Raw genomic sequence first — 27,920 nt, 5'->3', positions numbered from 1 at the left:
AATCACCTTCAATTGGGCAAAGTCCGTGTTGCTGCCATCTCAGCGCATACAGTTTATCGGAGTAGAGATAGACTCAAAGCAAATGCGGGTCTATCTTCCTACAGAGAGGATAGAAACAGTACAATCTCAAGTCCGAGCATTGCTCTTCAAACACCGAGCCCCAGCAAGGATGGTCCTACAACTGTTGGGTTCCATGTTGGCTACCGTTCTCCTAGTTCCCTTAGCAAGATTGCACATGAGGATTCTCCAGTGGCTCCTGTCAGTCCAGTGGTCATATCAGGATCTCCCTCTCAGTCCCTCATTATGATCACGGAGACGTGCAAACAGGACCTCCGTTGGTGGCTTCGTTCCTCCACCCTGGATCAGGGGCGACCCTTTGTTCCTCCACCTCCAGTGGCCACTTTGACTACGGACGCCTCCCAGACGGGGTGGGGGGGACATTACCTGGGCAGGTCAGTCCAAGGCAAGTGGCACCCCGACGAGAGTTCCCTACACATCAACATATTGGAAATGAGGGCGGTGCTTCTATCGCTACAAGCACTACACAATTACCTCCCCCAGGGCATGATTGCCGTTCAGTCTGACAACATGTCAGTAGTCTGATACCTGAACAAGCAGGGAGGGACCAGGTCCTACCCCCTTTGCAGAGAGGCCATGAGAGTAAGTGATTGGGTTATTGCAACCAACCGTTTCTTGGTAGCAACACACATTCCGGGGAGATCCAATGTGATAGCCGACCGACTGAGCAGAACTATTCTCTCCCCTCACGAGTGGTCTCTGAACGACAGAGTAGTAACTCAGATCTTCAGAAGATGGGGAACTCCTTGTTGTGACCTCTTTGCAACTCCTCACAACACGAAATGTCTACAGTTCTTCTCTCTCACCCCAGTTCCGGGGGGGGGGGTTCCCAAGGATGCCCTAGTCCAAGTTTGGCCCACCGGCCTACTGTATGCCTTCCCACCGGTTCCCCTTCTTCCCAGGGTGATCCAGAAGGCGATTCACTTGCGGTGCAAGATGATTTTAGTTGCCCCATACTGGCCTCGTCAAGTCTGGCTGCCCTTTCTTCGGAAATACGCACTGGACGGTCCATGGTTCCTGGACCAGGCTCCAGATCTCTTGATTCACCAGTCGGGACAGCTTCATCAGTCCCTTCATTCGTTGAGGTTAACAGCTTGGCTCCTCCACTTCCGACCATAGTCAGGAACCAGGTTTTAGACTTGGAAGTCATACATATCTTGTCCTCGGCCCACAAGAATTAGACTAAAAAAATGTATAACAGCAAATGGATGAGATTCGCCATTTGGGCCCAACTCCGGGGATTAGATCCTATTACTGCTCCGGTGTCTGAAATTTTGAAATTTTTAGCTTCCTTATTCAATCAAGGTTCTTCGGTCTCTACCATCAAGGTTCAATTGGCAGCTATTTCTAATTTTCATGAAAGTATATACCCACCTTTGATGAGCAATAAGTTGTGTAAAGCCTTCATGAAAGGTGCTGGGCTGCTACGACCTCCGATTTCTCATCCCGCTCCACCGTGGGATCTTAATTTCGTATTAGGTGCTTTGACCTCTTCCCCCTTCGAACCGGCAGCAACTTGTGACTTGAAATTTCTTTCTTGGAAGACTGCTTTTTTGGTGGCAATTACATCAGCCAGAAGGGTTTCGGAACTTCAAGCCCTATGTGTCAAACCACCGTACCTGGTTTTTCACAAGGATAAAGTTTCCCTCAGGCCTAATCCTTCCTTTGTTCCTAAAGTTTGTTCTAGTTTTTGTCTTCAACAGTCATTGGAACTCCCAGTTATCTTCCCCAACTACTCAGACAGAGCGGAATATATCTTCCATTCATTAGATGTTCATAGGCAATTGTGTTTCTACTTAGATAGGACGCACCAAACACGGAAAACAGATCAGTTGTTTGTGTCCTTTTCGGACAACAAATTGAGCAAAGCCGTCACGAAGGTCACTATTGCTAAGTGGATCAGAGACTGTATCAGTCATACTTGCTTTCTTTCTAATAGAGAGCTTACAACCACTGTGAAAGCTCATTCTACAAGGGCAATGGCTACTTCGACAGCCTTTCATTCCAAGCTTGCCATTAGTGACATTTGTGCTGCGGCTACCTGGTCTTCTCCTCACACCTTCATTTCTCATTACAAATTGGATGTGGCATCTCGGGGGCAAGCTTCCTTCGGTTCCACAGTTCTCAGGAGTGTTTTCCAGTGAGCCACCCAGGAATCAGGTGCTAGGGACGTTGTCCCATCAGTACAGAATGTAGGCGAGATAGGATCACATAACATCTTTTAGTTATGTACTTACCATAACTTTAGATGTTTGGGATCCATCTCGCCTACATTCCTAATAACCCACCCTCCTTCCCCCTGCCTTGGAGATCAGAAGAGACCGAACGGTTCAGTTTAGCCGTTTCATCTTGAAACACCTGGCAATATTATTTCAACTGTCTATGACTGTGTGCATGTGTGCGGACAAACAAGATCTGGGGAAGTAGTGGTGGTGCTTCCTGGGATGTAGAATAGCTCAGCCAATTAGAGACTTCACTCTATAGTATAGCGTGCCGAGTCGGAGCCGAGGATCAGGCTCCGAACCCATCAGTGCAGAATGTAGGCGAGATGGATCCCAAACATCTAAAGTTATGGTAAGTACATAACTAAAAGTTAGCTACTTCATAAAGGTCTTTTATGGCAAGTAAATGAGACCAAACAAGGGTGGCAAGGTGTGTTTTAAGATTATTGAAATTCTGAATGGCTTTAGATCTGAAGGTATTGGAGCCCCTGTAGCAATTAGTATAATTAACCCCTGTTTCCTTTGCCCATGATATTCTGATGAATATCAGTTCTGAGACCCCTTGTGTCAAATTCACAATCTCGTTTCTTTCCAAATGTGTCTCATGCTGCATTAATATTTGCACTTTGCATTTTAATACAGTTCAGTATGCTTTCCTTTTTGTCTATACCTGTAGTGCCATTTACATTCCAAGATAATTTGGATGGCATGGGCATTATGATAAAAAGCTATTGTTCCCACCTGTTAAACATAACAGTTTTTTGAACTTATATTTCCAGCTTTTATGTTATATGCATACAGTAATGTTTGGAAGGCTGGTCTTTTTATACAATTGTTTCTTCTCATCTCCATTTGAACCAATGTCACATTTTTCAAGACTTTTTATTTTAATGAAGATGGTCAAAAATCAAATTAAATATATTTTCAAAACACTCACATCGCCTATTAACTTAGAACATGCACACAAAACTATGTACATCTTCAAAAAGTGAAGCTTAATTTTCCAGATAGGAATAATTGTCCCAAATTCACAGCTACCCCCTCTCGCCTATTAACTTAGAACATGCACACAAAACTATGTACATCTTCAAAAAGTGAAGCTTAATTTTCCAGATAGGAACAGTTGTCCCAAATTCACAGCTACCCCCTCGGGCATTATCTAACCTAAAATTAAGGTTACCCATGCTAAAATGCATGCTACAGCGTCTGTTCCCACTTAACACTGATTGCTGTATGCTCTTTTATTATTTCTAATCCCCTCACTGATGTGAAAATAGCTAAATATTAACGTTTAACCCTAAGAAAAAGTCTGCTGACTATCTTTAAGCAAAACTAAATTTTGTACTGTTCTATTAAATGCATTAAAGTACTAAGGCTGCTAGGGAGACTGTTATCTCTTACTCATGTCCCTTAATTTCAAACTTTAGTTTTCATTGTGAAGCATAAACTACTTTAGCTACCAGGAGAAGCCACAAGATTCTTGAAGAAACTTTTATTATCCACAAATAGACAGATATGCACTTTTGTTCATGTAATGATAAAGAACGCCTTCTGATAAAATTGAACTCAAACAACAAGTTTTAAATAAGGCCAAAAGCAGTCATCTCATCAAAGGATGATATCATTAAACTCTCCCATTTACATTTCTTAAAGTGCCAAAGTAATATTTAAGTGTCATTCAACCTGTATAAACAGAGTCTGGAAAAGTAAAAATATTCATTCACTAAAACCTTAAAATGTATTAAATAAAAAAAAGAATTAACTTATTAAAAATAATACAACAAAAAGTAAAAGAAAAATTATTTAAAAATTAAAAATGAAAATGCATATTTTCATTAAGATGTTAACATATGCACAAACCTATATGGAAGTAATAATAGTATTTTATTTAGTTAAAGCTTTATGCTTTAAAATACAACTGATCGAGCAATACTCATTCAAGCCAGTCCAGTTGCAAGCTTTCAAAAATAATTGCCAAAATAATACCTTTTCCCTCTAACACCAATGCCCAGGGACCCCCTCTGATGCTGAAGTTGACCTTCTCTATAACCAAGTATTTGAAATGGTGGTTATGGTACATGTGAACATGTTTTGCTAATGCATTATTCAGATGTATTCTTTTTATATCATATTCATGCTCATAAATCTGGTCTCATAATCTACGTTCCATTTTGCTTAAGTAAAAAAATGGGTAAGACTGGGATAATCCTACATATACCACTCCTGTGGATTCACAGTTGTATCTACCCTTTATCTGATATTCCTTACTACAGATGCTGAAAAAGTCACCAGTATTAATATATCTACAATATGGGCAATGCCAACATTTTTTCATAATGGGGTTAAGGTTGTTGTTATTCCTTGCATTGGTAGTATTATTGCTTGTCATATTCTCTAAGGTAGTTTTAAAGTTCAAGCCCCTATGGTGCACTATTTTGGGTTTTTCATCCACTTTGTTTTTAACTAGAACATCATCATACATAATGACTCCATTTTTGTTCAAAATCCACTTGTGTTTTAGAATCACTTCTGAAACATGTAATAAAACTAGTACTTGGGCTACAGTTGTATTGTGTTCCATCCAAAGTGGAGGATTGTGAGTGAGATATAAGCCTACACATGAAGTAATTAAAATACGTTTAAAATATCCTACTGTTCTTTTACTGTATACTTCTCTTACTAATTACTGAAAAAGAGGTTTAGGATATCCTCTCCTACCAAACATTCCCACCAAATTATTACACTCTTCTTCAAACTTTTGCCATAAAACTGTGCCTATACCATAAGGCAAGCATCAGGTAGTATTCTGATATATAAGAAAATATTTAAAGTATGTAAACAATTCTTTGGAAGTTATAATGCTTTTGTTTACCAAAAAGATCCTTTTGCAGCTGTCCTGTCTACTTCCGTGTGGATTCATTCTTTAACTTTGCATTTATTACATATTGTATTTCTATTAAGTTCTTAGAAACTTTTGTGGTGGCTGATTGCTATTACTAAGTATGATCTCTGTTACGACACATTATGTGGTTTAGTTGAGTTTAACAGAGCCCCCATTTTTGCCTTGCCTCTTTTATCAGTCATTTGTCTTCAGTATGAGATCTACCCTTCAAGAGCAGCTCATTTCTGCGACTGTCTCTTTCACTTCTCTCTTATCTGGAAACCTAAATCCCTTTTATGTCTGTAGGCCATCTTTATAATGCTATTGTAACAGTGAATATTGGAGATGTTAAGCACTTGACCCGTCAACTTTTGCTAAATGACTGTGACATACACTACTTAAGAAAATTAGAAGACTTTACTAAACTGTAATTGAACTTAGCCGTTACCTTTATTAATAGTCCATAAATCTACTGAAAATGCTTCAATTTCTGTCTTGTATGTAAGCGCTGTCAGATCATCTTTGTAAAATATTTCCCCATTAGGGATCGAAAAATGTCCTTGGTTTAAATTTTCCAGATGCGTAGGTTTTTACATATCTTGATGTGAGTGGACCCTATTCCTAAGTCAAGACATAATTAAAGTTCATGAAATCAGTTTTATTTCAGTTTTTGACATTTAATCCTCATTTGTGGTGACTGGTGCTGCATAATGTTCATTCAAGCCTTTAATGACATTTTGTTTACTTCCAGTTAACAACCATGGCATCCAAACCTTTCTGATATTTTTCTATTTTGCCTCCTAGAACTATGGGCATAACGCACTTTACTACATTCCTTCTCAGTGTTCCACTACCTTCCAACTCTTGCAACTGTAACTTCACTATGGATAAAAGTATACATTGTGAGATTGTGAGCATTAATGAAATTTTGGGATAGCTTTTTTTGCTTACCTCCTTCCTTATTACCCTTCAGTTTTCCAAGTCCCACTCAAGTCTGTCCTGTAATGTCTTAGCTGTATTTCAAACTGGCAGTGTTGTTGTAGTTTGCACAGTTTTTGCATATGTTCAGGTGTACTTGTATGTCTTATCTAGTTTCTGTTAATGAAATCTTAATTATTCTGCAGTTATTAACAGGCTAAATGGTTGTGCATACTGTTGAATGGTTTTGAGGTAGTCTTTATTTGGAGATAGCCTTTCTTTATTTATTTATCTTATTAATGAGCACTGTAAATGGGAATTGAGTTAGGTCCCAGAGTCCCCAAAAAGATATTGGGACATTTTAGGCCTAGACCCTCCCCCCAGGTTTGTAGCTGTTCCTCTAGTGCATGAGGCCTTGCAGGATGTCTTCTCTGGGACATTCCTGGAACTAGATTCTCAGCTGCCTTCTCCTAGGAAGACAGACTGCTTCTATAGATCCTGTATCCTTTCAAACCCCATTTGAATAATCCAGTAGCAGATCCAGTAGTGCCCTGGATACTGCAAAAGCTGATTCAGATGACTAAGAAAGTAAGATATTGTACTGATTTGTGAAGAAAGTTTACACTTCATTAATCTTGGTCTTTACAGCTCTGAAACAAATATAAAGTTGAAATCCTCAAACAGTTATAGAGGCTCTTGCAAACATTGCAGGCAGTACGGTGAAGGCAAAACTAGTCAACCTTGTCCAGTCTGCTATGCAGGTGGCAGGTATGCTATCAGGTATGGTTATGATGGTGTAGGTGCACCATCCAGTGTTTTTAGCACTTGGTCAGTTATTAGGACACATGTCTGGAGGATTGGTCATCAGTTAGGAGCCTTCCCACCTGTAGGATACATTTCCTGCCAGAGGCTGTTAACTCAGAGCTCCTTAATGGACCTCTGGACAAGGATGTGCTGTTATCAGAGTCATTGTCTCTCATGGCATTGGCCCTATTACCATAACTAGAGGGTAAAGGAAAGCAGTTTAACAGTAAGAAGGGCTACCAGAAACAGTGACAAAGAGACCCAGAAAGTGGGAGGTCTTCGGCCATCATAATCAAACCCTGAATATTGAGTAGCAATGACTACTCTGCCCTTCTCCCTTCCCTTACGCTGAGTCCTGACACAGACAATAACCTTTCCTGCTACTCTGAAAAACTGGAAGCCATTTGACCCTATTCTCCAGATAGTGAAAAAATATCTCAAGTGGAGAAGTCGGCCTTTCAAGCAGTCTGTCAAGGCTGCAGACAACAGTTGTCATCATTCTCAAAATTTCTAGCAATTCTTTCAGTGTTCATGCACTAAAGACAGCTGGTAAGCCCCTTTCTAAAGGACTTGCTTCTACAATAAGTAGATCCACTGTCTGAGTCCAGAGCACATGGGATAGAAAACCATTTAAGAATTGCATTAGTGTAAAGGAAATGGATGGTGGTCATTCTGGCACTTGAGGCTTTCAATTCAGTGTAGATACCAGCTATGTTGCAACTTCTGACACATGACAGAATGGTGGTGTGATACCTAAACAAGTTGGGAAGGGGTGCTCACTCTTTCTTATTGTACAGACAGGCCCTGGAAGTATGCCATTTGGCCATGGAATTAGAGGCATGACCCTAAGGGCCTCATTTATCCCTTCTGGAATGCTTTGATGTATCAATTGAGCAGGAATTGTGCATATCCCCGTGAAAGGATGCAAGAGGGCCACCTTCTTGAATCTTACTTAAAGGTACATGTCAGGATGTTCTGGAGGCAACCACCTAGTCCTCTGTCCACATCTTCTGTAAGTTTTATATTTTGGGTGTTATATCCAAACCCAGCCACCCTTTTCTGAACATTGCCCAATGCCCACCCCAATAACATTACAAGTTGTAAGAATCATCCTTGTGGTGATTACCGCAGAGGTCATCACTTTGAAGAACACAATACAGTTACATATGGAACTTATAGTAGTAGTAAATGTTTGTGTAAGATCACTGTTGTAATATGGTTTCTCTCTCTTTGTCTGGTCTGTGGGTGAGTCACATTTTTATTCACCCCCACATACACACAGTTTTCTGACAACTGATGCTCTGACAGTAATTCTAGCCCTCTGCCCTAAATATCTAGGAAAGACGGTAAGTTGTAGGAATTGTCTCCTTGTAGTCCTGAGAATATGACCAGCAGGTAATGAGATTTTTTGTCTAAAGCTCTTTGGCTAAGAAAGAACCAAAGCAGGCATGGACTGATGTCACCTTTGTACTGCAAATGTGACAGTGTCCCGGAAAATGGAGTTAGTCCTGCTGAAGAGTGGTAACATATTGGGCTTCCAACTGTGGCAGATATGCCTGTGGTCGGGACTATTTTAACAATGATCCTACTCCAAATATTTGCTGTTAAGGTAAGTTCCTTAGAGAATTGTACTTTCTTGTATTTTCTCCATTGTTTCATTTGGGCTATAAGCACCAACACTTTCCCTTCCGAAAAACCCTTTAGTACATCCAGAAGTGTTAGTCTAACTTTCATTCTCTTCTATTTATTTCTACATCACAACCACAAATTGCTTACAATGCTTCATTGTGACCTCAGGATATTCATATTCCACAAACACAGATCTACCCTGCATGGGTAACGTTCTCCCTAGCTGGCAAATCCTCCACAGTACTTATTTTTTTTTTTTAGCAGTAAGTCATAAATTCAGTTGGAATTGGCCTTGGCTTTCTTTGCCTATGGACCTCACTCACCTGCTTAGTATTGAGGGAATCTTACTCAAATCCAGTCCACAATGCCATCTTGTTTTTCATAGTCCAACATGGGTGCTTTTTCCTACTCCTTCCAAAATGTCGTGAAACCTTGCATTCTGTATTTTGTATTTTTTTGTTTGTTTTTTTTTATGCCTTAGCTTAATTTTTTTTCAGTTGGAGCCCTGTTTGTTCCAAGAAAGGCTCTCCTGGGGCCTCTCACATTTGTATTTTGATAGGTTCTACGATTTCTAACTGATCATGCAAATACTCCACCTCTTCAAGTGCAGCCATTCAAAATCTCTTTGTATAAACATTGAATAAAGCTTTGCTCTTGAGAAGTGAATCTTGGCATCAGTGGAGAACACATAGTTAAAGGTTATAACTGAATTCTGTGTAATGCATGGAGCTTTATCTACTCCATATACTACTAGTTACAGGGGAAGAGGCACTTTCAAAACCTAATGCACCTTGGTGAGCACTGTTGGAAAGGCAGTGCAACTTAATCCTTTGTTTACAATCTCCTTGCCATGCCTCTCAAATGTCCAGATTTTTGCCTCATATGTTTGGTCCGTTACTCATAAAATGTTTGGTTTTCAAACAAACCACTGAGGATTGAAGTCACTAAATAATGTCAAATGTGTGAGTTTCAGACTTTGTATTCTTCTGAAAATGCAGTTGAACCCAAATCCTGTCATTCTAACTACTTTCTGTGTTTATAACAGGAATTAGGGACACGTTAACGGACAGCAGACAGAAACAAGTATGTTTTTTATTCTGCCATTGTCTTTGCTAGTCAGTTCTTGTAGATTTGACTGCCTAGCATGAGACCCAACCTTAAAAGTTAAGCAGAGGGTGCTTATCATTTGTTAAGAATGGGTCTTGCACTAAAGTACCACTTAGCTGATTTGTCTTGTTATGAATATTGGAGCATAATCTCTGCGCTCCATGCAGTACATAATTATCATGATCAGTTTTATTTCAAATTTTCAGTTAGGACGCACCATTTATTGTTTTTTTTTTGTTTTCTTTTTATATAAGCCATTTGGGAGGTGTTTTCTTGACTATGAGAAACTTTTACTTCTAGATGAAGGCTTTCCAGTTACCAGACTTTATGCTTTTAGGACCTTGTGTAGTTTCATGACCAGTGCTTTTTTTGGACTCCAGTTCTAAATTTCTTCTTGAGGAATTTCTGAAGTTATTTTGATTCTGTCCACCCAGTGGCCATTTGTTAGAGTATGCCTTCTAGAATTATGTTTGGTAGATCTTTTTAAAAATATGAGTGAAATATTTTATACTGTATATTAATTTCAGATAAAGCAACAAATGTTTTCTGTCCATGTGTTTTAACAAGGGGAAACAGCCTAATTTTGAAGCAGTACGTCTAATTTTTTTTTTATAACCAGTTAACCAAAGAACTTACTAGTCAGTTGAAAACTGACTTCATGACAGGCATATTGACCTCAGTGGGTGTGGTGACAATTCACCCATGCAGCCCATGCATTATCTTGAAAGTTATTGCGTTTTGACTGGATGTTTTTACAGGCTATGATAGCTTCAGTTTACAGGGGCTGTGTTTTTAGAATTAGTTCACCATCTTGAGCTTACACATGTTTTTGTGCTTTTGTACTGTCTGCCACTTCTATAACTAGTGTTTCTGTTTCCAATTTATACAATATTTCTCCTTTCAGATTATATTCTGTCCTCCATCATCATTTCATACTAATCATACTTGTCAAGTAGTGGTTGTGATAACTTGAAGAAAATCCATTGGACTGGCTTCTCTTTCTTTAGTGATATTGCTTGCAGAGTGGTGGGAATGCAGGGTATGAGAGATGAGGCCGTTTGTGCTTACTGCCTGTAATGGTACCGATGCCATTAAAAGTGAACCATTCTCATCAGCACAGTTTTACAGAAAAATCTATCTTAAATACATACAAATGATGAAAGATACTGTTCCTGTACAGCATGCTGATATTCTCCCGAAGAGTTACTGCCACTGTATGTGGGTGTCATGAGGACACACATGCTTTTTTGTAATAGGCCAGTATATGGACCAGAAGAATCTACGGTCTGCAGTATGCATTTTTTTTAAATTATTTGTTAGCATTCCAAAGCTTGACATTTGTTTTCAGGCTTAGGAAAAATGCATTGTAATATGAGACTACCCTTCAGTTCTAGAAATTTCAGAAGCTTAAGTGTCTCTTGTATGTAGTGATGTGTAACTGACCAACTTCCTGTGAAAGAAGTACAGGTTATACACTTGTACGTACCACTGTTAATGTTGCTGCCTCACAATGCTTGGTTTATGGTTCACTTCCTGACTGTTTATTAGCTAAACATTAAATGCCTGTAAGACGATCATTTTTTTTTTTTTTTTTACAAAATCTCTAAGCATACATTGGTAACTGAGAACTGATGTATTCAAACTGTTGTGTTGCCTTTTTCAGATATTTACCTTTAAAAAGTTGCTTATTGGAGTATTTGACATTGTAGTCAAAATTTGTATTGTTTTTCATTGCTGCACTCTTTTCAGAAATTGGTTCTAACAAGTGCATTCTTTGATGTGCATTTTGCCTAATTCTGAGTGAGTGAGGTACAAGGGATTAGTATAACAACATGCTGAACTTTTTGCTAGCCGGTGCTGAACATTAATATGGAGGTAACACATTGGACTCATTAACCACTTGGGTGTTACTAAACTTAGGGGAATATTCAGCCATGCTTTCACCCAGTGATGTGTGTAATGATTATAACATGAACTGAAAAGAATAATTTACTAACATTAGAAACGGATGCCAGTATCCAAATGTCTTGATGCAACATTGTTCCACCCCATTTTTGACATTATTTTAATGTCAAATGATAAAGTGTTGGTGTTGCTATGAATTTACTTATGATGGGAGAGACAGAGCTGTGGAAGTACTTAAAATATTTTTTGTTTATTTTCAGTATTCGTGGTTCTTCTTTGATGTTCTGATCAAGTCGATGGCTCAACATCTGATTGAAAACAACAGAGAGAGGGTATGCAGCATGTTTAACTTTGTCTTCCCTGAATCAAAATCTGAGCTTTGAGACAGGATGACCATTCTTTTGTAATTGTTTTATAAGCATTTGCATGTACTGTAAACAAAAACTTAGTAAACACTGAAGAGCAAGACAGCTGTTGGCAGCAGACTTGGTCTCTGTTTGCAGACTGGTAGAATTTAGTCAGAATGTATTTTCTGCATATGTCTTTTTTAAATTCCTATTGTGTTTGTCCAAGCACTTCACAAGAAAAAATGGCCATTAATCATGGTATATATGCATGTTAAGCTTCTTCATTGTTCAGATTTCTTGTAGACGCCAAAGTGTTTCTGCATTCTTATCTAAGTGAAGATGCCTGATTTAAACTTTTTTCCTGTAATGTCAAAAATATTCTAAATAAGTAAGCACAAGCAGAGGTCAAAGGAAAAATGCACTTAATAGAAGTGCCAGATAATGTCTTGATTTACTGTAACTTTATTCTATCGCCTTCTTTTTACGTAAAAGTTTCAGATGTACACAGCAGGACTCACATTTTGCCAAGCATTTCAATTGCATCACAGAGCTCCCACACCAAATTAATGGTAATTTGCTTCTTATGGTACATACCTTCCTTTTAAGGAAGTAGGGCATGTTACCGTGGAACGGATCAACAAATTGTCCCAAACTAAATCTGCTGGACATCAGGTACTGCTGGTGATCTAATGTGCTAGTCATCAAACAGTACTTGTTTATATTGTTTTCTGCTGAATGCAGTTTTCAGAATAGATTGTGTTTTGTTCAGTCTCAGCAATAGTAAAGCATGGGGGGTACACTTATAATATGTTTTATTGTGTGTTTGTGCAGCAGCTCCTTCAAGGAAGATGTTTTCGGCTGTTTTATGCTGTTGTAATATGGGCTTTTAGTGTGAGTGATGTCTGAATGAGGGGGTTGCAAGTTATGGGAAAAAGTTGAATATTCCGTTGGTTTCCGAGCAATACTTACAGGAACTCATAGCTAAAAATTGTTTTTGGACCATTAATATTATTGGTCTTGATAAACTGTGTTCTGTAGATGTAAACAAATATTTGGTTTCCACTTTTAAAATTTTTACTTAATTTTGGCACAGTGGGCTACAGTGTAAGCACTCATGTCTGAGCAACAAGCAGAGACAGTTATGCATTTGAAATTACCCAGTTTAGTAAAGTTATTTGTACACTAATTTAGAAAAAAAAATACATTTTGGACATCTAAAGATAAAAGGAGGAAGCGCTGAAATTGTAGCAGTAGCTTTATGCAAGGCAGAATAAGCAAGTTGCATTTTATTTTATTTATTTATTTTTTTTACTTGGGTAGTGCATTGATCTCCATATATTTACAGATACAAGGATATGCTAAAAAACATATATCCATGTGTGTGTGTGTGTGTGTGTGTGTGTGTGTGTGTGTGTGTGTGTATATATATATATATATATATATATATATATATATATATATATATATATATATATATATATATATCCTTCCAACATAACAAAAACTACTGAGGACAAACTAAATTAGTCATCAATATTAGGATTCCCAACTAGAAACTGCACTCCCTGGAAGCTCTCCTCATCCTGGAGAATGCTGATGTCTGCGCAGTTACTGAAACATGGTTCAAAGCCATAGAAAGCACTCTGGCAGTGCATGGCTGTAACACCTCTAATACATTTCAACCATCCACTGAACATGAAAGAGCAAAAGGCATAGGTGTGTCTATCTATCTACATAATGGATAAGCACACCTCAAAGAATATGGTAATGGATTTTTTCCATGGTTAGTTGGACATGGGGTATCTCAAGCATGTCATATTGTTTGACCAGCTTTCATAGGTTCATAGTACCAACCTATGAAAGTTGGTCAAACAATATGACATGCTTGAGATACCCCATGTCCAACTAACCATGGAAAAAATCCATTACCATATTCTTGCTAGCTACAGGTCCCCCATCATAAACCAGGAAACCCATACATCATACCTGAAATTACTAGAGTCATTCACCATCCAGCCCAGTACCATACTCATGGGTGATTTTAACTACCCGTCTGTTAATTGTGAGGCATACACGACCACTAACATGCAGGCCCAAATATTTCTTGTTTATGTAAATTCAAATGCCTTGGAGCAGCTAGTCTGCACTCCCACTAGGGGATCAAATGTCCTAGATCTGGTACTCAGGTGCAAACAACATGTCCTATCCTATTAGACTAATAACCCTATCCCTTTACTCGATTGTCTCCTACCGATTATTAAGGGGTGGTCTATGCTTAACCTACAAGGTACTCATAAATCCAGCCCTGATGGAGCTTCTGCACATACGCAAGTCAAACAACATGAAGATCACCTGACCTAGGAATCTAAACTTAGTCAGCAACTCAAACAAAATATGCTGGAGATAAAGATGTGTGTCACCGAGACTGCCACTTCTTTGAAACTGGCTATCTATTCACATTATGCAAAGCCCTTCCCTAGCCCTCTTCAATTGCAGTTTGTATCATAGGTTCATAGGTTCATAGGTTTATACTAGGCTATCTGCCCTAAGGCATTTATAAGCCTAGCCCAAATTATTGTGGCTTACGCCACCCCTTATATGAAAAAATACTGTGCCCATTAGTTTGTTGTGCCTCTGTCCAGCAGTGACCCAGAGATGATTCCCGGGGTAAACCTACGATCTCCCATCCACAGGTCTAGATTTCTCTTGAACAGAGTCAGCGAGGTGCTCTGCCTCACATGGACCGGGATTTTATTCCACAGCATAGGGAGTCTCTGAGTGATAAATCTATCCCTCCAGCACGTCCTATTTATATCCGTGCTAAGGTTTAAGTCGCTTGCTCTAGTGGTTTTGGTGGATTTGGATTTTTGAGGTGGAGCATGTCCATTAATTCGGGTTGGACATGGCCTTGTATGTCAGGCACATGTCACCTCTGAGCAGACGGTATGCGACTGAATAGAGCTGGAGTTTCTTCAATCTGGCAGCATATGACAGATTTTGGAGTCCCTTTATCCTTTTGGTGAGGAACTTTTGGGGTCTCTCCAATTGCTGCAGATGTCGGGTGAGATACATCCCGAATGGGGCATTGTACTCGATCATTGGTCTGATAAGTGAAGAGTACAGGGGAACAATGACCTCACTAGATCTGGATGTGAATCCCTTCATGATCAGGTGGGCAATGTAGAAGGTCTTTCTAACCACTTTAGCAATGTGAGTGTCAAAAGAAAGGCCACTGTCAACCTGGGTCCCCAGGTCCCTGATAACCTCTTCTGTGCTTAGTGGATTGCCACCTATATGGTAGCTTGGGGTTACCTTGTTTTTCCCGAAGGGTATAACTATACATTTTTTGGCGTTTAACTTCAGGCCATGGCTCTGGCACCAGCTATCTGTTTCCGTGAGTCCCTTCTGAAGGATATCAGTGTCCGATGCACTTTCCACTATGGCGCCCAGTTTGCAGTCATCTGCAAACTTTGTCTGCCAAAGTCCTCCCATGTTGGCCTGTACTTCTGGGAAGTAGATGCCAAACAATAGGGGCCAAGGACCGAGCCCTGTGGGACACCACTTGTGACCGGCTTGGAGTCTGACACAGCGCCAGCAACTCTAACCCTGTGGGTTCTGTCCTTAAGCCAGTTTGCAACCCATCTTGTGACATATGGGTTTACATTTAAGCTGGTAAGTTTTTCTACAATACCCGAGTGGGGTATTGTGTCGAAAGCCTTTGCAAGGTCAAGGTAGGCTGTATGGACTGCCTTTCCCTCAACAATGGCCTTGGTGACTATTTCGAAGAAGTCGACCAAGTTCAAAAGGCATGATCTTCCCTTGACAAAGCCAAACTGGGTCGGGTCCAATGTCTGCAAGTCCCCTATATCTTTGTTTATGAGCTCCATTATGATCCTCTCCATAGCTTTGCAGACTAGACTTGTTAAGCTTCTGGGGCGGTAATTACCAGGGTCCGTAGAGGCGCCACCTTTGTGGAGTGGGACCACAGTTGCCGTACGCCACTCCTTGGGCACGTATCCTGTGGTAAGGCTGAGATTAAACAGCTGCCTTATGTGCGGGTTTAATTCCTCATTTAGCTCGTGTAGCACATAATGGATGGGGAATCGCAAATTCGCACCTGGGGTAGTACCTATGTCCCTTATGAACAGGGGCTTATCTGTAAGATATGACATAGGCACAAATCCATGCCATCCTCTTGCCCCTAAAGTCCATAAATTGGGAAAAATCAGGTTTTTGGCTTGACTTGTAAGGGCTTTTAGGCCATTAACCTAGTAATTTTGAGAACCTATGAATCTGATGCATCTTGCAGCTACGCAAAGCAGGTTACATGCTTTAGCAGCAGGTAGGGAGTGCAAGAGCTGAGTAGCCATGTACCTCACTTATGGTAGTAAAACTGTTCATTGTATAATTAGCATGAGAGGACATTCTGAACCACTGGGGTCAAATTTGCCTGGCTATCCCATATATTAATATGTGCAGCTGACATTAGCACTGCATAACCTATTATTTCATGAGGCTGCCAGAATACTTACTTGCAGTTTATAATATACTGTTTCACAGTGCAGTTTGGTGCTTGTCCTGTGCAATTGTACTGGTGATGTGATATTTAAGAGCTGCATTTTCACACTTCTCGTGTATTTGTATAATGCAAGGCAGTTTACAGTGAGAAATACATGTTCCTGAATCCCACCCAGGCTGTTGCTTTTAACACTTTTTTTTTTACTTGCATATGAAATTTAATGGCAGGAAAAGCACATTTAATTTCTCTGTGCAGCTATGAAGCCAAGAAACAGAAATCTGTTCAAACGCAACAAAACCCAGACATGTGCTACTGATTTGTTGCATGAAGCAGTCCACTGTATGTTCTATTTCCAAGAGAGCTTAACTCTAGCTGGAGAATTCTACCCCCCCCCCCAACACATTTGTAGCTGCTACTTGTCACGTCATCACCCCTTCTTTTACAGATATTCTAGACTACCTGTCTCCTCTTTTTAATTCCTTTGTAGAGAAGTACAGCCCATTACTTGTGTCAGTATGAGGAATTGTTCAGTGTCTTGTGCATCACTAATCCAGAGGTACCCTGATCTGTGTTGCTAGTTTACCAGACATCAGTGTCTGTAGTATGAGATGGTCAATGAATTTAAAAATGCAAGAATTCAAAAAGGGCTTGCCCATACCCTGGACACCTGTGCATGGACTATTGCTAATAATTTTGCCTCAGTCAGGAATTGTAAGTAACAAGTGTCTGAACTGTTGAGGAATAATCATCCCTAAATTCCAGAAAATTATTTGATGTAGCAAGTACATATGCTGAAGCATTCAAAAATGACCATTCTTTGCAAATAGTGTAAACTTCATCGGTTATTCAGAACTGGTGCTGCATATTTTTTATTATCATTTGTAACTTGATTACTGAACTCCTTTATATTCTTTGTGCTTATTTCCTTAGAGGAGGCAAGTTATACTCCTTGTGGCCTTCCAGCTGTTATTCTCGCATGGAATGCAGGAGGAGTTTTCTGGACCTCTTGTGATTAAGGTTAGAAGTGATGAATTATACTAGCAAGCAACAGGTGAAAAGGTCTGTGTTAAGCCTTTAGATAGTGGAAACATGCAGCATACCACTGGTCATGTTAAAGTTAGTAACAGGCGACACATATGCTAAGCATATACATGTACATGAAGGGTTCTTATCTTTCAGAGACTGTGAGCTCACTCACCCTAGACTGCGACCCTAGAAAGCTTTTAATAACTTAGAGCACTACTAAATATTCCCATAATTATTTCTGTACCATAATTCATTGTGAGAGCATTATACACTGCTGCATACTAAATTCTGCACTTTCAGTAGTCGATAAGACGTTTTCGTTTCTGCATGCTCTGTGCAGTGTTTGACAACCAGCTAGTGTTTCTGGCACAGTGTAAGAGGGAGAATAAAATAAATATTGTAAGGGAATTATGGCAAGCCTTTGTGATAACATAGTAATGTAGGCTTGGACTTTTCTGCTACTTCACCTTGGCAGAATTGTTTCAGTGGCTCAACATGTACACACACTCTTATTTTGTCATGGAAGAGTACAAGGCTGCGGGTTCTCTTCCCAGCTGAGTGGATTGATTTTTCAAAGTACCGATACTGCAGTGAAGCAGTAGGGAGTTCTCCACACCTGAGTGTGCTGTCCTTTGGATGAGACGTTAATCCAAGGTCCCATTTGCATGAGTTAGTGGTAACTTGGGTGGATATAAAAGCTCCAGTGGCTCTTATTGAAAAAGTGTGGAAGTTCCCTGGTGCTCTAGCCAAATTTCCCCTAGTGGTATAAATGCCACCTCAGATCTCCCTTGTAAAGAGGCTACCAGCTTAATGGTACTAACAAGATCAAACAAAAGAATGGATGGATAAATGAATGAATGAATGAATAAATAAATAAATAAATATTCACCTATAGCTGGCCCAGATAGTGTCCTTTTAAATTTCTTGCACATATTGCAGCATCTGATATGTCCATTGTTTGTATTTTTATTGGGGAGGGGATAATCAGTATTTACAGCAAAATATTTATTTATTTATGTATTTACATTTGTTAACTGGTTAGTGTCCAACTGAGTTGGAAAAAAAACATTTTTCGGCTGAGACCCGGAGAGAAAATCTCCAGAGTAGAACAATTAGTTAAAATACAAATAGTAAAAAATAAAAATCATGTTACAAGTTCACACAAGAATTGCAAAGGAAATAACAAACTGTTACGTAGTATGCAATATAAGTTCGGTACAAATCTAAGAAGTTATATAATGAAATACGACATCCAAAAGAAAAGAGATAATATGCAAGTTATGCAAGAGTTGAGCAGTAACAGGAATCTCATGCAAGAGATAAGCAGCAAAATGAAAGAAAAGAAAATAGCCAGGAGTAATACAGATGCAAAGCCAGTTAGTGTTTAGGTAATCTTAATTAGGTAATTTAACATATCAATTATTCATGGTGGTATTTATTCTTAAGTTGCTTTTGACTTATCAAAACAAAAGCACATAGGAGCAGCTCTGTTTCATTTTGATCCACGAGTATCCAGTAGCAAGACATACCTTGGTCTGCATCATAGGGCAGCATGGTTTTGAATACTGGGTTGCAAGGCATGTAATGATGTTAGTTGCTTTTATAGATAGGCATATTAACATTATCCATTTGTATAGGACTAACCACCAATAGGGACAGGGGTTGGGAGGATGGCCTAATGGTTAAGGTGTTTGCCTTACAAACACAAGGTGCAGGGTTTGAGTCTCACAAGAGATAATTGACTAAACTTAAAATGACTCACAAGGGCAGTTAGCTTAGTACTAATCTATGAACCTACTGCTGTTTGGGTTGAATGATGAGTAATGCTCACTTTTTGCTAGTGTTGACCATCTTGTGTTTATTGCTGGCCATGCGTTTAGTGAGAAATGTATTAAGTAGTAGACTTTGTGTAAAGAGGTTAATCAAGTATATACTTGGTCTCAGTTGACATCTGTTTATATTTACATTTGGTAGAATGATGATCCTTGAGGATTTATTTCAGGCTCTGACAAGAAAAGGGAAAAACACAAACACACACAGCAGTGTACTCACATTGATTAAAACATGTAAAAAAGAGAAACATATTAGTTTAACATTGTAGGTAATGACAAGAAGTAGACATTTTAAGAAATGGTACTATATGTATACTTAACTGTTTAGCCATGGAAGTGCAGTAGTATTATGCCTTGCATTGTAGGGAGCAAAATATTTTGTGTGAAAGCACTCCAGGAGAATGTATTATGAGTTATGGAGATATAAGGATGCAAAACTTTGAGGAGGAAAATATAAATTGACTTGAGAGAGGGGTTAAAGAAAGTTAGTGTTGGTTTTAGGAAGTGGAGTGTTTAACTGAGGAGAGGAGAATGAGAGTGTAGTAGTGCGGAGACAAGGTTGTATATGCTTGGAGAACAGAAATATGTATTGTGAGGGAGGAATTATGCTGTTACGAGTACTGATAGATGAGATGTAAAAAGAATTAAATGGAAGGGAACTTTGTACAACATCTGCATTCAGTGCAAAAATCAGGTTTCAGTGCACAAGTTGACCTTTCGGTTTAGGACCTGCCCTCCAGGTTCACAGCTGCATCATATATCTTTATCAAGTGTCTGCCTTTGAGGTCAGCAAGTGCATTTTTCCCATACCTAGATGACCAGCTGTTTGCAGTTCCAACAGCAGAACTTATAACCATTTGCAAGAGATAAGACACTGTATTAGTTTAACTTTCTAGAAAGAACTGTAAATTAACAGACATCCTGGCTGAGCTGTACCAGGTCTATCACTTTTCTGGGTGTTGCGAAGCATCTTTGCTCAGGGAGAGTTGTTTCGCACACAGGTGTGCTTTTTGGTGGCTCACTGATATATTAATGCTGTGTATCAACTTTCCAAGTAATTTCTTCATATTTTTAAGCTGATGGTAGGTGCAGTCAGTTGTACTTTATTTACAGGAATCATAATCATTTGAAACAGAAGTACTTAAACATGTATGATAGGCTAAACTGATGTACAGTTTTCTGTTTTAAGCATTCTTCTTTAGGGACAAGAAACTGCCATTGTCAGCTACCAAAAAGTCTAATGTATGCCTTCAATAGTGCAAATCAAGAAAGTCAATAAACTTTAAAAAAGTTTTTCCTTGCCATCTGACTTAATATTTATACTCCTACACCACTGAATCTTGAAGAATAAAATACAAATTCATACAAAATAATGCATTTAGTGCTTTCTCTGAAATTTGCAATCTTGAAACGTGAATAATAAAGTCTGGTGTATGTGGGGGGAAAACATCCCACTTGGGGTGCAGGAAGCATCTCCCCCAACAAAAATACACATATAATTGAGCTGTTCTGAGAACTGTTGCACCATGGAAATTACTTCCTTGACTGAACATAGAACCTAAGAGAAATATATTTCACTCCTTAATAATTCAGTGAAATCTCTACAAGCAGTTTTGATTGATTGAACAGATTGAACAGATAGCAGTTCATGACCTGTGACTCATGCAAACAAAGTGTGAGTGCTGCCATCTTGACAGTAATTTTGGATTGCTTTATATGAGGCTGTTTTAGTTGAATCTGTTTAAACATTAGATGCAGCACAAAACCGCTTAACAAACCAAAGTCTGTATATTGCTCTTCAGTCATTGTAAATTTTCAAGTATGAACTTGCTTTCTTCACCTTTCTGGGAGGGGGGGTTGCCTTTTATAGTGTGTTGCCATCCACTGGATAAAACAAGTATAAATGAATCACTCCATGGATGCAGACTGTATTTGTATATTTCATGACTTAAGGGTTTTGGGCAAGCAGTTAGAGGAGGCTATGGTTTATACCTTAACCACAGATGCTAAAGCCTTCCAGGTATTCCACTGAGACCCGGAAGTTAATTCAAGTATGGACAAGACTGTTTTTGGGTTGCGTTACTGAAAACAGAAGAAATATAAACATCCCAGGCATTAATCCTTGCAGTATTGCCTCTTTGAATGTGGGTAGTAGTCCAGCATCTATTTTATCACAGTGTGCTCTGGTAGAGGCCAGTAGACTTTACAGACTTGCTTACATGGTGTTTCTGGCCATAGACTATGAATGTTATGATGGGATCTGTCTGTGGATCAGTAAGAGGGACATTCCTGTAGTGGATGTGTTTGAATTTGATATGTTTTCCCTATTTTACAAAGTTAAAAGTGTGCTGGTCTCCATGGCCAGATCCTGGAGCTTTGTACTTTGGTGTCTTTTCCTTGTTAAGAAAATGGAAGTTTATCTGTAACTTTCTTTACCTTCCCTTGCTATAGTAGGTCCTACTGAAGGCCCAAGAGGGGATGTTACAAATTATTCTATTGGCTGCATTCTAATAGTAAAGAATATGATCTCCCATCTACTTCCAAAGAAGAGAACTATTGTCTGTAAAAATGCAGTATTCCCTCTGTGAAGATATGTGAAGGCTGCCAACCTAGCTAGATAGGATTTTGTAGAAAATGCTGTCATTTGTAAATATTAATGTAAGCCACATGCTTGTTCTCTTTGTTAAATGTTGAACTTCAAAAATGTAACCACATTGCACTCTGCTGGAGGAAATCTGATAAGTCAAGCATTGTATAATTCTTTGATCTCAAACTCGGAGCCAAGATGTCTGGATGAAGAAATTCTTGCTATTGTTTTGAGACCAGAGTTAATTGCTAGAATTTGCATGTATAATGTCTCTTATTGCTGTAGCTTTCTGACCAGGTGCAGGATCAAAAGGGCTGTTACACTGAGGGTTTCTTTTAGCCTGGGAACCAGAGAAAAATGATGTAATCTGAAATAAGTCATTAGTACTGCGTTATCAAATTAAGAACAGAGAGACTCAGAGCATTTTAGCATTTGTCTTGAGAAAATCCAACTCACCATTATCTGCCTGTGTTGTGTATGTAAGCAGGATCTTGGACTTCAGCGTTTCTTTTAGAAATAGCTAGGAAATAGGAAGATTAGACAGTTGTTTTCTGTACTGATGCCAGATCTATTCTACTGTATCATTTTATGCATTTTCCTGTGTCTGAACTATTGTATAGCACTGTGTAGTAAGAAGTATTATCTTGTGTTTTTATTATTTATTATTAAATATTTTTAAACCTTTCAACTGTGGCTGTTTTATGTAGAGATAATTTAAGCTCTAGAGTACATTGCATGTGTATAGTGATACTGTCCAAGCCACTCCAGATAAGCCTTGACTGTTCAGTTGCACTTACCATTTGGATAATAATATTGCACAGTAGAATTGGACACCCTTGGATAAGGGCCATTTTAGTAGCTGAAAAATATTAGTGGGTGGTGGCAATGATTTCTACCTTATATTCTGGGTAAAGGGGCACAGCTGGAGAACCTGTGTCAGCCTTCCCCAGGAGTGTCTGTGTGGTTGTATACAACTCTTATCTCAAGGTGTGTGTGTGTCAGCTACTTGGGCAGGGACACAAAGCACTGTATGGACAGAGAGAGTGCTGGAGGATTTAGCTTGCCCACTAAGCTGAGATCTGGACCCTATAGCTGTGCCAGTGGGGAGTCTTGTTGGGATTTGGAGAGGAAGGGAGAAACCAGCCCCAGAATGACTGTGATCTTTGTGTGCTCTTAAGGGAAATTGTACTTACTGTGTGTATATTTGTTATCCTCCCCTATGTGGGCACCCCTCGCTGGTGTTAGTAGTGAGGATTGAAGCTCGTTGATCGCTGGGCCAGTGCACACGCATCACACCCTCCATATCTCAGGATGCTAAATCTCCTTATTTGACTCCTGAGGCTATACTCATTGCTTATTTTGAAGTTTACCATCTGGTCCTACATGCCTTTCTGGCCTTTTACATTGTCTGCTGGGCTTTACTTCATTTAGTGTTCTCATCTAGTGTCTAGTTTCTACTTCCATTCGGGCAGTTTATAATCCACTCCACCATTTCTGGCTCCCTTGCCCATTAATTTTCCTATCATATTCCTGTGGGAAACATTTTTTGCTGAAATCCAGTCTTATCACATCTTGTCCAGCTCGGTAGTGACCAAGTCATAGAACTGAGTCTGTATGGACTGCCAAGATGTTTACTTTGTAAAACCATGCTGTTGACCAGCAGCCAAAAATTTTGTATTCCAAATTCCTCTCCTGCCTGTTATCAAAAATATTTTCCATGATATGAATAGAAGTGAAAAAAGGCCTTTAATTACCCCAACTATCTCTTAATTACACTTTTTGCAAAGGAACTACAACTACTAACCTCCTGTATTGCAGTACTCCATTTACTTAAAAGAGATTATAAAAGTATGCCTGTCCTGCCACTGTTTCTCTGAATATCCCTGTTTAGTCTTTCAAGACACCAAGACTCAGGGAAGGATGGCTCATCAAGATCTTTGTCTTACTTCCTTCAAGTTTCATGACCTCCGTCAGTACTCCTCCCTAGCTGCTTTTCCATCTCTTCAATGGTCTACACCATTAGATACTTCACCTTCCCATTCTGCTACTCTGTCTTGTTATTGTCTTCAAATAGAGATCTTTATGTAGTGCAGACCATTTTTAAGTGCTATCATCCAGCATTCATCCCTCCAAATTGTTTTCTTAACTGCAGTATGTCTTTGGCTAGATATCTGCAATATCAAAAGTTATGCACAATTTAGAAGTGCATTAGTCTATAGCAAGCTTCAGTTAGAGAAAAAAAAATGAAAACAATGGAAGTTAAACACATTAATGATAAATTACAGTGTAAGCAAGAAACGGGACTAAGTTAAGGATAAATGACCTAGAAGAACTATGGCTTAAGACATGGGCTGAATACATGATATCAGTGTTTACTGAAGGTAACTTTTTTCAAGACAGAAAAGTAATGCTAGACAACATCAGAGATTAAGCATTAAAAATAAAAGCTTGGACTTTCCAAAAAGTGTTACCTGTCAGAGTCCGTCAGATATGTATCAACTGAAATAAAGATGCCAGCCTGTGAACAGCTGAGTGCCATACATTTCACTGTATTAAAACTACACAGTTAATTTATTGGTTATTCTTGGGATAAACATTAACAAATGTGCGTTTATTCAAGCTCCCAGAGTAAGCAGCTTTTGAGCAAGGCCTCTATATTTAAGTGAATGAATAATGTCATTTTACTGTAGCAGAATGGACATAGGCAATTTTGTGAATGCAGTTGTAGGAATGTAATACACTACTTGCCAGAGAGCAGATGCATCACCCAGTGGGGTTTATTTGTATTATTTTGGTTACAAGAGCATTTTTTTCCTCTCTGGGGTACTTTTATATAAAAAAAAAGAAAAGGAATTTTGTGGGAAATCTGCTTATAATTAAATGAAAAAGAGCATGTATATTTGACATTATAAATGGACATAATTTCCTCTGCAAAATCTATATATAGAACTAGAACATCGCTATATACACTGCGTTATTCATTGAATCTTGCATTTACTATAACATTGCTTGCTTGCATTGTTTTAATGAAGAAAAACATTTTATGGAAGCGTTCATTACTGCGTATGCATTCTTGATCACCATTATTCTTTAAAATTACATTTCACTGAAAGAAATTGTATGTTTTGACACTAAGCTGTAAGGATATTGAGCAAAGAGTGACACCTTGTGTGTTCTTTTTGACACATGCTAACGTTTACTCGCTGTTAACTGTAGCAGTAGTGCATTACAACAGTCTCATTTTCTTTACCCTCAGTTAATATTTTGGGTTCTACATGCCTCCGAACTCCCAGAAACTAGTATTTTGTCAGCAAATCATGAATCAAGATTAACAAACTAGGTGGACAGCGTTTTTAATTGTAGTTTGCTAGCTCCTGTAGTCCTGAGTTTTGACTGGCCATTGTTTCCCTGTTTTTTAATTTCTCCCATTTTCTGTTTCTCCAGTTACATGGAAATGAGCAAGGGACTTGTGCCTGTTGCCAGTGATTCTGTGTATTCTTTTTTATGCATATAGACGCTGTCACTCATGATATTCCTTGCTTTGTTAGGTCAAACGTTTTGTACAGATATACTACCTTTTATATTGTTCTGCTGCAAAATGTCATGGACCACTGGAATAAATTGCACAAGTCCCATGTGGAAAAAGACCAAAATGTAAATGACTGTGTAAGGGATCTTCCTGTGCTTGTATTAAGTACATTGTTTCTTCCTTTCTGGGGCATGAGGTTTTTTCTTCTTCAGATTGGTTCTAGTGTTTCAGTCCCCCACCCCTGTTGCCAGGTTGTGTGAATTGTGTGAGCCATTGTTGGTCTGCTGTACACATCCCTCTTCAAGGTTGATTTGGCATTCTGTCACAGATGTTCACAGCTGGCATGAAAATGTTGTCCTCCCTTTGCCTTATGTAGCTGGCATAGGATTGATATATAAGTGGAGAAAGCTGTTACATTCATTTCATTCCCACTGCTGTAAGTGTTCATGTAAAGAATTTGAGGTCAGCTCACATTTTTCACTAGGTTTCTTTCTTCTTCCCAGATGGAAGAAAATATAATGCTTGTTTTTTTAGTGTTATCCCATGAATGTCAGAAAGCTCATTACTACAGTTTTTGAAAGTTTCTGCATTTGTCAAGCAAATCACTACCCCACCTGCATCTTCTGCCTTGGCCAATACAAGAAGTATCTGAATCCTGCAAGGAGTTCAGTTTTACAGATGCCTATAGTTATGGCATGGTATTTTTGATTGGTTGGAAAAAGAGACCAGAATCATTATCAGCTTTGCAAGTAAAAATCAAAAGAAGAGTGTCATTGTTGACATGATCTGGTGCTACCAGAAGTGCTGAAACATACTCGAGGCAGGTCATGGTTCCACTTTCCAAGTGACCTTTTCCAGAGCTGCAGACTACCCTTTATCTTCCCCTTTACAGGGGAACTGTCACTAGATCCCCTTTTTGATGGGCTCTACAACCCTATCATGTATTTTTGCTTCCAGGAATATGGCTCTGATGTTATCTAGTACTGCCAGCTTATTTCTTACCTAGAATGAGAAGTGTTGGCTACTTTTGCCAGGTTTTTGTTTTGGGGTTCTCCAAAGCTGTCATATCTTCTGCTTCCCAGGATTGTGACTTTGATGTTGTCAGGGATATTCTCAACTGTCAACATGTCTTCCTTTTGGGAACCTATTCTTAAATTGTGAGTGAAATTGGTAAGATGTTCATCATGTTATACTGCTGCAGTCATCACACTTGGGTTATCCTGTCGTCAGGCGGTCCCGCAGTCGGCCGAATCCCAAAGCCTTGGTCCGGCGTCGGTTGTCGTTGCTTCTTCCCTGACATCAGTGAGACAGGGGTATAAAAGAGGCAGCCGACGCCATTTTCTCCAGTCTTTCTTGCCATGCGGTGCCCGAAGCAGAAGCAGTTCGCAAGTGTCGGTCGGCCAGCTCCTGAGATTTTCGAATCGAATTTCAGCCCGAAGTCTTCTCTAAAGCTAAGTACCCCATTGGGGAAACTTTTCTTGCCTCAGACCGATGTCAGACAAAGTTAATAATTGCATTTCTTGTGGGAAGCAAATATCTCATAAGGATTTTCATTCTTATTGTATTCCTTGCCTAGGCCCAGACCACAATGTCTCTGGTTGTCGGTTTTGTGCTAGGTTCAACAAACGTACAATTAAGCGTCGGGCAGATTTCGCCCAGCATTATTTTGGCAGAAAATTTAACTATAGCATGCCGTTGGAGCAACCGACATCAGCAATGATTAAAAAACGCAAGGATAAGGACAGACAGCCAAGGCCAAGACCAGTTACTGAGGCCTCAGCCAGGCCTGACGCCGGTTTTCCGGTTTTCAGCGAGGCGTCTACGCAGCCCCTGACTACCGCTGATTCAGAAATTCTGACGGCCTCCCAGACCGAAGCAGCTGGGCCTCAGGAACCGGTTCCACCTCACCCCTCGGGCGCCAGCCCTGACTGTGATCCGGAAATTTTGGATAGGCCTTCGGTTTCTGGAGGTGTCTTCAAACCGACAACTATCCCTACTAAGTCTTATGCTAAAGCTCCCTTGAAAGTTAGGAAGCCAGGTCCACACCCCCCCCCCCCCACACACACACACACAGGCCCCTATGCCTAAAAAACAGATGCTTAAGATGGCTGAGGATTTAATTACCCTTATCAGGGGATCCCAACCCCCTCCTGACAAAAGGCCTAGACTGGAGGAAGATTTTCCTTCCTCTGACCAAGCATCCATTTCCTCAGGCATCTCTGAGGACCAGGATTACTCCTTCCCTCCTTATGAAGACTCAGATGCTGAAGAGTCCATTCCCTCTGTCTCCCCCCCTGAAGATTACTCTTTTGGGGAAACTTTACACACCTTGCGGGAACACTTCCACTGGGAAGGCCAAGATTACTCTGACTCTAAGAAAAGACTCCGTGAGTTTCTTCTTCTTCCACAGCATAGACCCCTAGCAACTCCTCCAGTTTTAGACATTTTGGATGATGTTTACTCCGAATCTAGTCTAAACCCAGATTCCTTACCTCCAGCACCAGCTAAACCAGACAGATACAACAGAGTTCCTGAT

At 39.5% G+C, this 27,920-nt stretch overlaps 1 protein-coding gene across 10 annotated transcripts in view; it reads left to right on the top strand.

Moving 5' to 3' along the window:
* DOCK9 (dedicator of cytokinesis 9) overlaps positions 1-27,920 on the top strand; it is a 2,508,686-nt gene that overhangs the window by 1,815,007 nt on the left and 665,759 nt on the right. For all 10 annotated transcript variants that reach the window (XM_044071294.1, XM_044071300.1, XM_044071298.1 and 7 more), the window contains exon 27: positions 11,805-11,876. In XM_044071294.1, the coding sequence (XP_043927229.1) occupies positions 11,805-11,876 (72 nt within the window). The remainder of the gene's footprint in view (positions 1-11,804; positions 11,877-27,920) is intronic.

The sequence above is a fragment of the Protopterus annectens genome, chromosome 5.part0, assembly GCF_019279795.1.
Source record: "Protopterus annectens isolate FY-2018-M chromosome 5.part0, PAN1.0, whole genome shotgun sequence".
NCBI classification, from domain to species: Eukaryota; Metazoa; Chordata; order Ceratodontiformes; family Protopteridae; genus Protopterus; species Protopterus annectens.
This window is presented reverse-complemented; position numbering and strand designations above follow the sequence as displayed.